The sequence below is a fragment of the Artemia sp. Qi Xiang Cuo genome, chromosome 5 (genome assembly GCF_049724085.1).
Source record: "Artemia sp. Qi Xiang Cuo chromosome 5, ASM4972408v1, whole genome shotgun sequence".
NCBI classification, from domain to species: Eukaryota; Metazoa; Arthropoda; class Branchiopoda; order Anostraca; family Artemiidae; genus Artemia; species Artemia sp. Qi Xiang Cuo.
This window is the reverse complement of record NC_142798.1, coordinates 79,031,958-79,046,736: the sequence shown is the minus strand read 5'-3', so window position 1 is coordinate 79,046,736 and position 14,779 is coordinate 79,031,958. Positions and strand designations below refer to the sequence as shown.

The 14,779-nt window shown below is 37.8% G+C and overlaps 1 protein-coding gene across 2 annotated transcripts in view; it reads right to left on the bottom strand.

Moving 5' to 3' along the window:
* Positions 1 to 14,779, bottom strand: part of LOC148952578 (uncharacterized) — a 97,854-nt gene that overhangs the window by 66,965 nt on the left and 16,110 nt on the right. Inside the window, exon 1 of one of the 2 annotated variants that reach the window (XM_089089960.1) lies at positions 253 to 430. The exons of the other annotated variant lie outside the window; for it this stretch is intronic. Coding sequence (XP_088946086.1) covers positions 253 to 313 — 61 coding nt within the window. The 5' untranslated portion in view covers positions 314 to 430. Of the gene's footprint in view, positions 1 to 252; positions 431 to 14,779 lie in introns of those variants that run through there. 2 annotated transcript variants of the gene reach the window in all.

The following is a 14,779-nucleotide window of genomic DNA, read 5'->3' as shown; positions in this document are numbered from 1 at the left end:
TGGCAAATTTCAGGACCCTCTAGAGGGAGAAGGAGTGGAGATAGTTACTTCAAAATACCTTCCCGGGGCACACTTTAGCCTGTAGACCCATCCCTGAAAGTTTCATTTTCCTAACCTAACCCCTTTCCAAGATAGCCGAAAGTAGCTAACGTAGAATTTTACCATAAATATTCCTAGTTCATATCCTGCTTTAACTCAAATGGTGATACCCTAGTGGCAACGACTGTCAGAATTAATGACGATGAGACTTACAATTAGTAAAAGAAGACGAAGCTGTAGCCTCAACAACATAGACACTTGATTTAGGAAACATTCGACACAGAGTTGTCAGCAAGGAGTGTGGAAAATTGTCTCCGACTTGGGACTTCTCGTTAGAACTGCCTTGCAACAATTAAATCCTCTCTCGCCGCGCTGAGATTTGAAACACTAACTGATAACATTTTGATAAGAATATACACCCTTTTGTAAAAAGCAACTGGTTTCAAAGGTAGACGGGTACCTCGTAAACGCTTCCTTGCTTACGCTACCGTGGTACGTCAGGTAAAAATAACTGATGATGTACCGAAGTGACACCAGATCTATGAAGCTAGGTTAGGATCATATCGGAACCTTTTCCAAATGGTTGTAATAGAACTAGTATTTTTAAATGAGCCGAATCAAACATAGGCTACAATTGGTACTTGTCAATTATATCGACCATATCCAGAAAGTGAAGTCAGGTTAGTCCTAATGAAATTTACTAAATATGATGAAAATATAATACTTTAGTAATCAAATCATGGAAACTACAACAGAGAATTATGAAAAGCAGGCCGCCTAGAATACATTATATTAAATACCTAGCCTGACTAACTCTATATATTAAATATTTAGTTAAAATGTATCTGTATGATAGTTTATCTCACTAAGACTAAGCTAATTATCTCCAAATGCAGACAAAGAAACCGGTTTTATTCAGATCAAACTTCTTGAGTGTAGGCTAGTCGTTATAATTGACAAGTGCCATACATTTACACCTTTTCAAAAGAAAAAACAATAAATTCCGAAAACAGCTTTAAAAAAATCTAAATTACTTATTTATGTCATTTCTAAGAGTGCTCTTTCCTTTACCCCTCCGCTAATAAGCAAATATATAGCCAAAATAATATACTATCCATGCATTTTTTCTGTCTCATGATTTTGTCAACGTTGCTTTTCCACCGTTAAATCTATTTAGAGAGAAGAGTGATGTGTGGAAAAATATATGGAAAATATGTAATCTGGGCTATATATTTGCACATAAGGGGAGGAGGGGTACTTTTGAAGTAAACTGAAGCCCTTTTTCGAGTCACCAGGTGACTCACGGCTCCGACTAAAAGACCTGTTGCTTCTAGAAGGGTTGGAAATTGACCTTCAGAGCTTAGTTTTCATCGTTTTTTCCGTAAAGAACACTGAAGTTCTTAATTTGTTATCTAATGACCCCCCCCCCAAGTTTCTATGACTACATATTCTGTATGATGAGGCTTGAAAGAAAATTTATAGGAGACGCACACAGGCGTAATTTGCTATGGGACAGGGGGGATGTAACTACCCCCAGACCCCAGTCCCCCCCAGCTTAAATTAGTTTCTTCAAAAAACTTGTCAAAACTAAAATAAGTCTGCATAATTCAAGCATCCGGAGAAACGGGCCAGTTTTCTTTAGTATACGTTTGTCGTTACGGCAGAGAAGCACATTTTCACTATATAATGGAGCTTTCGGGTCATTTTCACCTTCATGGTGACGCAACTTTGAACAAAACATCTGGCAACACTGCTTTATGGCACTATATGGCTCTTTTTTCGTTTTTCAATGTCATTTTCACTTGATTTGGGAAAACTGGCTCCAACCCCCCCCCCCTCCTCCCCGTGATTTTGACGAAATTACGGCAATGGTGACATACCACTCTTTAGTAAGTCAATAATATCGCTTAGACTATGATAGGGAGATAAACAGTGGTGGATACAAGTGGGGGGCCCCCCTAAAGTAGTCTAAAGTAGCGTAATTTACTGAATTAACGCAATTATGCGTTAATTAAACTTGATCCTAACGCAGGTTTATCAGATCAACCTATTTCCCCCCCCCCCCCCCTAAAAAGTCCTGGATCCGCCCTTGCAGACTAATTGGTGGAAGTGGCTAAGTATAGAAATGATAATTATGGTATAGTAACTGGACATGAGTTGTCAATTTACCACATTACTTAGGCGTGACAACGGTGCTTAGGCCCCTACACGACTTGCCCTGTCTCAAAGCAGAACCCACGATGCCCAACTATTTTCCACAACTCCAACCCCACATCAGCCCCCTCATCCAAATTTTTATACCCGCACAGTCTGGACCTAAGAGCTAAACAGCTCTAACCATGCAATTCAATTACCATATCTATGCAACAATAATCCTCTCAAAATAAATTTCCAAATGTATAATCCCTCGTAACAACAAAAAGTATGCTGCTCCATACCTCATAATGAAGCGGTTGGCGAAAAACAAACCTGTTAGGGAGAAAATTCCTGTCATAACTTAAAAATTATTTAAAACTGGATTTCAAAAGTCAAAAATTAGTCAAAACTAGTTTCAAATAGAAAATTTTAGGCTTGACTCAATAACTGGTTTTAAAAAAAAAAGGTAAATGGCACCCTCATTGTTAAAATAAAGTAACAGTTTCAGTAATAGTAAAGAACGAGATATAAAATATAAACTAAAAGGAAGAACAACGCACAGAATGAATTTTCAGCCATCAATTTAGTCAATTCTTCAGTTCATTGCTTAAATCAAAACGCTGTGTGCTTGGCAACTAACATCTTTGAATTAGGCTTCATCCCCGAGTCAGTTTCTTAAACATACATACAACTTATTGCCAGGGATGTAGCTCCAGCATTTTTATTGGAGGGGGGCCAAGAGGGTTCCATATACGGACAGTCAAGGGGCATGGGCTAAATAATAATTTGTCTCCGAATTATTGGGGGGAATTCAAACTTTCCTTGAAAAATAATCTGCACAAATCTTGAAGTCTTGAACTTATCTTGAAATAGACAACAAATATGATTGGAAACTATACCCGGCAAAGCAGAAGCGCATCCAGGATTTTTGTTTGGGGGGAGGGGGGGTTTGCTTTGTTTTTTTTTGGGGGGGGGGGTACGTAAAAAACCTCAAAAAATGCATACAAAATTTGTTTATGTCCATTTTTGTTACTTTTTTACGAATCAAATAAACATTTCGGGGATGGGGGGAGGTTAAACCGGGTAAACACCCTCCTGGATACGGCCTTGCGGCAATGACATACCTTCTATACATTAAATAAAAAAAGTAAGTTTTTTCTACTGAATGCAAGGAGCAGCATTAAAACTTAAGATGCAAAGAAATTATTCCATATGTGATGGGGGCTGCCCCATCCTTAAACCTTGGTCTTTACGCTAAATTCTTAAAACCCTATAAAAAATTGTCTGGTACTTGACGGTTGAAAATTGACGGTTATTCGAAACACATTCAAGAATTACGCTTAGGTTACATCTCAGGAAACCGGTTTCATAGCTACAAAAACAAGTGACAGATGATACAATGCATTGGACTTGTATAATTTGGGCTATATATTTGTACATTAGGGGTGGGGGTGCAGGTGGGGGTTAGGCTGGGTTAGATTTCCATCATTTTGTTGGAATTCTCCTAGCCAAATAAACATTTGAAGGGATGTACTTCTTAAGGAGTGACTACATTTCAGGAAAGCATTGTTATTCGAACATTAAACCGCAATGTAAAAGAATGAAGGTTAAGGAAGGGATGAATTGTATGCATAATGCATATTTTGCATATGCGTAAATAAGATACTTTTATTTATAACAAACATACCCGTCACGCACTGCTGCAATCTCAAAATAAAAGAAATTCAAGGAAAAAACCCCGCCCCCCCCCCAGAAAATTCTTCCTACGCCAGAAATTCCCCTGCATACTGATAACGATCGTATTTTTACGATCGTAAAATTATTACGCGAGTTCTCCATCTTTCTCGCAAAGCCACTCAGCTCTATTATTAACCAGTGTTTTTGCGAACAAGTGTTCCCCAGTGTTTGGAAGGGAGCTTATGTGCGCGTCATTCCAAAAGTGGAAAACCCGAAATCTTGTGACCATCTCCGCCTAATTTTGAACAATCCAAACCTCTCGAAGGTAGCGGACTCATTTATATATCGTGAACTTATGCCACAAGTCCAGAGCTCTCTTGATCCATACCAATACGGGTGCTTGAAAGGTAGTAGTACAACTGTTTATCTTGTGCATCTGTATCACCTTATTGTTGAGTGGCTTGACCAAGGAGGCAGAATTGTAGATCTCCTAGCTGACTATAGAAAAGCCTTTGACTTGATGCGCCATTATACTGCAGTTAACAATCTGAAGGTTATGGGTGATTGCAGACACATTCTCTTATTAATAATAGATTTCTTACGTGACCAACTATAGAGTGTATATGATCTCTCCCCGGGTGATTCTGATTCGGATTGGTCTGAGCTTACGTGTGGTGCCCCACAAGGAACTAAACTCGCTGCCTTGTTGTTCTTGGCAGTGATCAACTTCGTCCTTGCTGATTTTGACGAACGGTTCAAATTCGTAGATGACCTTTCCACCCTCTTAAAATACCCTATTGAAAAGTCTCAAACCGTTCCCCAGTTCAGTGAATCATTTATCGACAACTTTAAAGACCAGTGTTCTGAAAACAGCCTCCAAATCAACGAAACGAAAACCAAAATTCTTCGATTTAACCCTCTCAAAAGGAATTTTCAGTGCCCCCCTCCACCATACCAAAGCGTATCATCGGCAGTTATTCTCGGTGTTACGTTCAGCGTTGACTGTTCGTTTAGCTTCCACGTCCAAGAGGTAGTGAAAAAAGCGAACTGTGCCATGCGTACCCTTTTACTGATGCAAAGATTTGGTTTTTCAGTGCCGCAATTGAAAACAGCCTACCTGACATATATTCGCCCGATATTAGAATATGCGTGCCCTGTATGGGGTCCACAGGTTCAGAACACTGCCCATATGAGCGAAGTACTCGAATCAGTCCAGAAAAGAGCGGTGAAGGCCATACTGTCTGATCAGTACACCGATTACGAATCAGCACTGTCTCAACTAAATTTGCCGTCACTCCACGATCGCCGTTTTCAACTTATCTGTAAATTTGGCCAGTTTCTTCTGACAAGTGATGAACACAGAAATATATTACCCCCAATGCTGACAAAAAAAGTAACTACAAGATCAAAAGCAACAAAGCTAGCCCAGCCCAAGTGTCGCACTAATCACTTCAGCAATTCGTTTGTGCCTTTTTATGTTTCTGTCTACAATAAGTGACGTGTGTATTAATTTTTTTTTTTTTTTTGTCTTTGTTTACTTTGTAAATAATAGCGCGATTTAGTCGGGATTTAAACCCTGACTACGAAAGCTTTTATATTAATAAATGATTCTGATTCTGATTTTAAATTTAGAAGTATTTGAAAAAAATTCCCCCGCGGACAATTTAGGCAATATCCTCCTCCTCCCCGTGTAAAATTACCCCAGAAAATTTCTCCCGGAAATTCCCCCAGGAGATAAATCTCCCTATGTAAAATCCCACCCGCAGAAAATTCCCCTAAAATATATTTCTATATACTTCCAAATAACAAATACTATATGTGAACAATGGGCAAATGGCGTAAATTACAGCCCTTTCCCCAAGAATCATGGTATGTCAAGCTATACCCAAAGATATAGTTATTGGCCTTCCAACTATGCTGAATCAGATGGCTATCTCATAATTTTGATAGGATGTCTTTGGGGAAAAAGGGACGCAGGAAGGAGGCTGGTTGCCCTCTAATCTTTTTGGTCACTTATAAAAAGCACTAGAACTTTTGATTTTCGTTCGAATGAGTCCTTCCTCGATCTTCTAGGACTATTCGTTCAATAAGATCATTCCTGGAAAAACAAAAAAAAACACAAAAGGAAAACAAATAAACATGCATCCGTTATTTTTCGCCCGGCAAAAAATACAAAATTGCACGTTTTTGCAGATAAGAGTTTGAAATATCTTCATTAGTGTACTTTGATATATTGAACCTGACGGTACGATTTCCACTTAAATCGATGGACTTTTCGGGGATATTTCCCCCTTCTTTAAAAATCATGAAAATTTTTCTAGGCTCGTAACTTTTGATGGGTAAAGTTAAGCCTAAGGAATTATATATATTTAAAATCAACATAAAAGTCTAATTCTTTTGATCAATCTATTGTTATCAAAGTTTCTCTGTTTAAAGTTTAAGTTACTATTGGGCCAAGTCCAATAGTAACTTACAGTTTGTTAGCACGAACTGTTTAATATACGCTTCGGGAAAAATGTGCTAAGAAAGACTAAGAAAAATTAATGATGGCGATGATGATAACTAAAATGAGCCAATGTAACTAAAGCACACGTTATAAGAGAGTATTATATGACGGTACAATAAAATCGTATTTGACATCGGTGGTTCCATTTTTCAGGTGTCTCAGTGAGTGCCAAAAGAGGATAAAAAACTTTTTCGGAAAAACTGACACTTACAAATATCTTGAAAATTAATTATGATACGTTGGAAGGTGCAGCATTGACGGTGCATCAGAAGGTGCTGCGTTAGTGGTGCTGGTCGTCATCTGTAAAACAGTCTCTGGACTTTAGTATGAAGGTTTAGATGAATTCCCAAAACGCAGAGTGAGAGAAAACTTCGTGTCTCTACCCCCCAAAACAAAACAGTGATTTTTTTAATATTTTGTCTAGTAATTTGTTATATTTTCCGGATAATCAGCCTGTATTTGGAACTTTTTAAGTTGTACAGAACAAAGACGTCATGTGGCATTTTTTTTTTATTAGAATTTGGATTTAAAACTCACCCTCTCAGGCTATCCAAAATTTATCGATTAATTAAATCCATTTACTCTTATCTTTGAGTCGTTTTTATTTCTATTTTCTCTTATCTTAGAATTTTTTTCTTATTAGAATTTCTATCTTAGAATTTTCGTTGTTGTATTTTTTACAATACATTGTGTCCTTGTTTGTTGCTCCTAGAAATGGTTCGATATTGGATAAGATTTATATGGTATATCAAATTTGATTTTATCAAGGCTGTACCCAGGATTTTTTTGTAGGGGGTTTTACTTTTGGGGGGGGCTATAGAAAAAAAAATTAAAAAAACCATACAAAATTTGTTTGCGTCCATATTTGTTACGTTTGTACGAGTCAGACAAACATTTCGGGGGGGGGGAGGTTAAAACCCCTAACCCCCCTGGATATAGCCTAGGATTTTATCTTATATGCCTGGAAAAACTTCATTTATATCAATTCATCCTTAAGCTTTATTTTCTCTTTGAAAGTTTCTTGTATGCTGTTTTTTGCAGTCGTGTGGTTTTTATGTATTATCAATCTTGAGTCAAAAGAAAAGCCCTATTTCGCCCTATTGGGTCGTCCCCAATAGGGCGAAAGGAGATTGTATAAAAGGATTTAAAGGAAATTAGAAATTCTTGGGAAGGTGTAAAGAGGCAGCTTTAAGGGTTGGAGGGGAGTTTGCGCAGCAGTGTTGGCCTCAGGTGGATTGGTTCTGCGCTGAGTTGTTAGTAGTAGTAGTAACATCGTAGAACAACAATTTTGCTACCTTTATTCATCTAAAGGAATATATTATATTCCTTTTATATATCCAAACATATATTGAAAAGATTTAAAAAAACAGGCAAAAAAATGTGCATGGGGGGATTTTCTGGGGAGAGAATTGTCCGTCGGTGGAATTTATCGCTTACTTGTAAATTTCAAAACACGATCATTATTGATACGCATAGGGAAGTTTCCACGGAAGATAATTTTCAGGGAGGGGGGATAGTTCTCTGTAGGGGAGAATTTTCTTTTCCGACTCTTTGCATATATGACAAAAATAGACTAATTGGGTAATTTATGTAAATGTGGGGCAAAGGAAAGTATGACGTTTGAAAAAAATCAATCTTCGTGTTATCGATTCAGTGCATTATCGCGTTTGTTTTCAGTGCGTTATTGTGATTCAGTGCATTAGTGTTCGCAGCAGTGTTGGCCTCAGGTGGCTTGGCACCGTGCTGAGTTGTTAGTAGTAGTAGTATCATCGTAGAAGAACAATTTTACTACCTTTATTCATCTAAAGGAATATATTTTTGAAATTTTCTTTTCATCTTTTATATATCCAAATATATAATGAAAAGATACAAAAACAGGCAAAAAAATTTTTTTGGAAGCAAGTTTAGTAAGTCTAAAAAAAAGTCTAAGGCATATAATATATCTGGCTTTGTGAATGACTAGATCTAAAACAGATGAAGGCAATGATTTCTTGACCTTTCGGTGCAATTACAGCTGTTACAACTGTAATAGCTGTAGTTACTGTAACAGGAGACTTCTAAATTAGGAGCAATGTAGAAAAGAGAATCAAAAGGTGGGGGTACTTTTTTGAGTTAAGGTTATTTGTAGGACAGAAATTAAGAAAAAAGATAGTTATCATTAGATTCTCCATTTAGTTTTTAAATATAACAATTACTGTTGCCACAAATACATTTGGCATGTATTCTACACTTTAAACAGTGCTGTAAGTTACAGCTATAGGCTTGTTGAAAAATTGTATGCTTTTCATGGAGCATAAATTTTAATAACAGTAAAAACAAAAATATATTTTACAATTTTTTCTCTTTCCTTTAAAGTTTACGACTTATAACAAATCAGCCCTTGAACTACCCAAGCCATATGGTTTTGAAAATAATTGAATATTTTTGGATATTACATGGAAGAGGGGTATGAAATACTAAATAAGCATGACTACTCCTAAAAAAGTACGAATTTTTGCTATTGTTTTAATAAAATGTTTCATTTTACTTCACGAAAAAATACTGTCAAAGAAGTATGTATTTACAGCAGAATTTTTTTTTAATAATTATTCAATTCTTTGACAATGGATGGGATAGTTTATTACTAGGTTCATTAAAAATCTTATATTAATGCCAAGCTAACAATTATTAGGACGTAAGTTAATTGCGAGCCCTTTGTGGAGGGATTCTACATCCCCACCAATTCTTCGACTATTCTTAGGATGCATTAAATAGAATTCCATAAAAAAACGGATTTCGCAACATGTAGCAACATTTCTTTGACTAGCGACGCATATTTCTGTGCAGTGAAACATGTCAGGTACGCAGCATTCAACATTAATTTTTCCTAAATTAATTAAAAAAAATTTTTCAGAAAAATAAGTTTTTAAAAGAAAAGTAAAGGCAATTTTAAAATTAAGCTCAGTAGATATGAATGCCTGTTAAAATTCAAACTCAAAATAACCATAAATTACTATTAAAGAATAAATGAAACCCAAAACAAACAAAAATTGAATAAGCAATCATAGCAAAAACATTCAACAAGCTACAATATAAATGAATAAGTGGAACTTAAATGAAATAATGCTTATATTGAATATGAATATCAAGCTTAAAACGAAAACAAATATTCTGCTATTAAAGTATAAATGAAACTTAAAACGAACAGAAATTAAATAAACAATCAATGCGAACAAACAAAGTCTCTGGGGTGGGGGCGGCGTAGTTGGCAGAAGGAAGAAAACTTTAGTGTAGACAGTAGGAGAGGGGGAGGGGGAGGTTGGAGACTCATCCAATACGAGGGAGAACTTCGCTTATCTCCTCCGTTCCCGATTTAGGAGATTAGACAGACTCATTGGGCTGCAGAATGTTGGACCGTTTGAGTTGTGGAAGGCGTTACAATACTCAAAAATACTTTAGATTTTCAGTTATTGCGGGACTGATTTCATAGATTGTGGAATGGTGAGCCCCCTGGCCCATCATTTGGGTGAGCCTCAACTCATAATATGCAATTCTGATTAATTGTTCCGTGTTATGTGCATATGTTATTCTGTATATGTTATTTTGAGTTCCCCCTCACATGCATAATTCACATGCATAATTGAGTTCACATGCATAATTGAGTTCTCCCCCTCACATGCATAATTGAGCAGCCAAAGAGAAAGTAAAAGAAATGAAATTAATCTTTCTTTTGAAAATGTCTTTTTTCATAAGACACGAACAAAATCGTCTAAAGGAACCTGAAGTGCTATCTCTGACATTTCCGTTGATTCTTTATTCCCGTTACTTTCAGATGCAAAATTTAGAATATTATCGGATGGGTTTAGTGGTCCCCTCCCTGAATAATTCACATTTGGAAAACCCACCCCTGGGAAATTCCTCCTCCCCCCAAAGAACATTTTCTTTTCCATGCTGACAATTCCTCCACGTTAAATTCGACCCAGCAGAAATTTCCCAGCCGTGAAATATGCTCCCTAAACATATTCCCCTCAGATAATTTCGGATATTAATAAAAATGGAAGCTGAAATTTCTACTCAACTTTTTAGGTCTGAAGTAATGCTATAGCGGTACCTAAGTAAAGAGCCATATGGGTTCAGTGAATTAATACTTATTTATTTTTCCAGGGCCACTTTATGTGGAAGAGGTGGTCGCATAAACTTTGGAACGGGGTTCATTGAATTACAAATTAAAATTTATACTGCCCTTACACCAGGGGCGGATCCAGGATTTTTTAGGGGGGCAAAATTGGTTGATCCGATAAATTTGCGTTAGGAGCAAGTTTAATTAACGCAATCTTGCGTTAATTAAGTAAATTACATTACTTTAGGCGACGTTAAGGGGGGTGCGCCCCCCTCGCCCCTCTCCTGGATCCGCCAGTGCCTTACACTCTCTGTTTCTTTCCTTGTTAGGGAGGAGAGCAGAATGTTCATTGTGCCTTCAGGTATAAACAGAATTAGTTCAATGGGAGGGGCGGGGAAAAAGGGCGTGGGGCGGTATTTGCCCTTCGATCGATTTTGACTCGTAAGAGCTGGACTAGAACTTCCAATTTCCAATCGAATGGGCCCTCTCTGAAGTTTATACGAAAATCCCTTTCTTCCCCCGGACCCTGGGGGGTTTAGTGTACTCCAGAGTTTTGTTACTTAACCTTTCAACTATTTTTAACAAAAATTTTATCTGGTGCATTAAGGGCGTGGAGGAGGGGGGGGGCTAGTTGCCCTCCAATCTCTTTTGACTCTTAAAAAGTGAACAAGAACTTTCAATTTCCAATCAAACGAGCCCTCTCTAAAGTTTATACGAGTATCCCTTCCATAAAAAAAGAATATGAAGGATTCGGAAAATCCTTAAATTACAACCCTTGCCCTGAGGGCTGTGGGGGAGTTGTCATCCTCAAAGACCTAATTTCCAGACCTTAAAACTATGTTTAATAAAATGGCTGTCTCAAACTTTTGATTGGATGTGTTTGGGGAAAAGGTGAGCGTGAGAGGGGGTTTAGGTGCCCTCAAATCACTTTTGACTATTAAAACGGGCACTAGTCCTTTGAATTTCCAATCGAATGAGGCTTTTTTGAAGTTTCTACGACACCGCCTTCTATAGAAACCTTATATGCCCCCAGGGTATAACTTAAAACCCTTGCCTTGGGGGTTGTGGGGAAGTATTCTCCTCAAAAACATATTTTTTATCTGAAAATCAACTACGTTGAACAAAATGGCTATCACAAAATTTGTATTGGATGTGTTGGGGGGACCGAGGGGCGTGGGGGGGGGGCTATTTGCCCTCCAATCACTTTTGACTACTAAAAAGGCCACCAACCATTTGAATTTCCAATCGAATGAGCTTGTCTGGAAGTTTCTATGACAGTGCCTTTTACAAAAACCTTATATGCCCCCAGGGCATAACTTAAAACCCTTGCCCTAAGGGTTGTGAGGGAGTGTCCTCCTCAATGACATATTTTCTATGTGAAAATCAACTACGCTGAACAAAATGGCTATCTCAAAATTATGATTGGATGTGTTTGAGGGAATGATGAGCGTGGGGGGGGGGTCCTAGTTGCCCTCCAATCACTTTCGACTATTGAAAAGGGCACTAGTACTTTGAATTTCCAATCGAAGGAGCCTTTTTTGAAGTTTCTACGACAACGCCTTCTACAAAAACCTTATATGCCCTCAGGGCATAACTTAAAACCCTTGCCCTGAGAGTTGTGGGGGATTATCCTCGTCAAAAACATTTTCTGTCTGGAAATCAACTACGCTGAACAAAATGGCAATCTCAAAATTTTTATTGGATCTGCTGGGGTGAATTATGGACGTGGGGGGGGGGGCTAGTTGCCCTCCAATCAATTTCGACTGTAAAGAAGAGCACTATCCCTTTGAATTTCCAACCGAATGATCCTTTTTTGAAGTTTCTACGACAACGCCTTCTATTTAAACCTTATATGCCCTCAGGGCATAACTTAAAACCCTTGCCCTGAGGGTTGTGGTGGAGTGTCCTCCTCAAAAATATATTTTCTTTCTGGAATTCAACTACGCTGAACAAAATGGCTATCTCAAAATTTTTATTGGATGTGTTTGAGGGAATGATGGGCGTGGGGGGGGAGGCTAGTTCCCTCCAATCACTTTCAACTATTAAGGACGGGACTAGCCCTATGAATTTCTAATCGAATTAGCCTTTTTGTAGTTTCTACGACAACACCTTCTATAAAAACCTTATATGCCCCCAGGGCATAACTTAAAACCCTTGCCCTGGGGGTTGTGAGGGAGTGTCCTCTTCAAAAACATTTTCTATCTGGAAATCAACTACGCTGAACAAAATGGCTATCTCAAAATTTTTATTGGATGTGTTTGGGGGAATGAGGGGCGTGGGGGGGGGGCTAGTTGCCCTCCAATCACTTTTGACTGTAAAGAAGAGCCCTATCCCTTTGAATTTCCAACCGAATGATCCTTTTTTGAAGTTTCTACGACAGCGCCTTCTATTTAAACCTTATATGCCCCCAGGGCATAACTTAAAACCCTTCCCCTTAGGGTTGTTGGGGAGTGTCCTCCTCAAAACATTTTTTCTATGTGGAAATCAACTAGCCTACGCTGAAAAAAATGGCTATCTCAAAATTTTTATTGGATGTGTTTGGGGAAATGATGGGCGTCGGGGGGGGGGCTAGTTCCCTCCAATCACTTTCAACTATTAAAGACGGGACTAGCCCTATGAATTTCTAATCGAATGAGCCTTTTTTGTAGTTTCTACGACAACTCCTTCTATAAAAACCTTATATGCCCCCAGGGCATAACTTAAAACCCTTGCCCTGAGAGTTGTGGGGGAGTATCCTCCTCAAAAACATTTTCTATCTGGAAATCAACTACTCTGAACAAAATGGCTATCTCAAAATTTTGATGGGATGTGTTTGGGAGAATGATAGGCGTGGGGGAGGGGGGGGGGGGCTAGTTGCCCTCCAATCACTTTCGACTATTAAAAAGGGCACCATCCCTTTGAATTTCCAATAGAATGATCTGTTTTTGAAGTTTCTACGACAACGCCTTCTATGTAAACCTTATATGCCCCCTGGGAATAACTTAAAACCCTTGCCCTGAGAATTGTGGGGGAGTGTCCTCCTCAAAAATATATTTTCTATCTGGAAATAAACTAAGCTGAACAAAATGAGTATCTCAAAATTTTGATTGGATGTGTTTGGGGGAATGATGGGCGGGAAGGGGGGGGGGGGGCTAGTTGCACTCCAATCAATTTCTACTATTAAAAAGGGCACTAGCCCTTTAATTTCCAATTGAATGAGCCTGTTTAGAAATTTCTACGACAACGCCTTCTATAAAAACCTTATATGCACCCAGGGCATAACTTAAAACCTTTGCCCTGAGGGTTGTGGGGGAGTGTCCTTCTCAAAATATATTTTCTATCTGGAAATCAACTACCCTGAACAAAATGGTTATCTCAAAATTTTGATTGGATGTGTTTGGGGGAATGATGGGCGTGGGGGGCTAGTTGCCCTCCAATCATTTTCGACTATAAAACAGGGCACTAGAACTCTCGATTTCCAATCGAATGAGCCCCCTTTGAAGTTTCTACGACGACTCCTTCCATATAAAGTGCATCTGGGGGAAAAAAATAATAATAATAATAATAATAAAACATTGGAGTCGTATGGCCTTTACTATAGGCAACGCTACAGCGTTGCCTCTGATGATTATGAATAAACAACAACTAAATGATTAAAAACCACAAAGGCATAATTATATATAATTAATCATAAGATAACGTTGGTTGTTAATCAGTTGTTAAATACTTAGTTAAATAGATTACCCAAATTAACAATAATATATAATTATAATACATTTTTAAGAGCAAACTAATTAAGTCACTATAATATAAAATTTCAATAATTCCATGCAGCTACAACAGCGTAGTAGACTGAGCAACAGAAATAGAAACACCCTTAGCCCTTTTGTTTTCCATTCAGTTATTTAAAAATCTTTAATGTTTGTTATTGTAAAACTTCGTCGGGAATCGTTCCATGCGATTTAGACGTACCCAGCATGTAACATCAACTCCGTGCTTAGACATCAAAACATACCAGTGTGACCCAACCGTACTTCAAAAACCTTACTGTCTATTACTTAGAATACCCATAGTACAAAGAAAATAATATAATGTTTTCCAGGAAATAGTTGGACCCAATTCCCAGTAATTAGCTTCCAAAACACAAGCTAAAACAAAAGAATTCTAACTCATTAATTATAATTATTGAAGGCTTTCATATTTGGCTCAAAGATCTCGTCATGGTAAATTTATTTTCAAGTATGCAAGAACAAGCGTTTTTTAAAACTATGCAAAAAAATGTTTGTTTTATGTACTTTTATTTGGCATTCCCATTACAGTTCCGATTCTAGATGAAAAGAAAC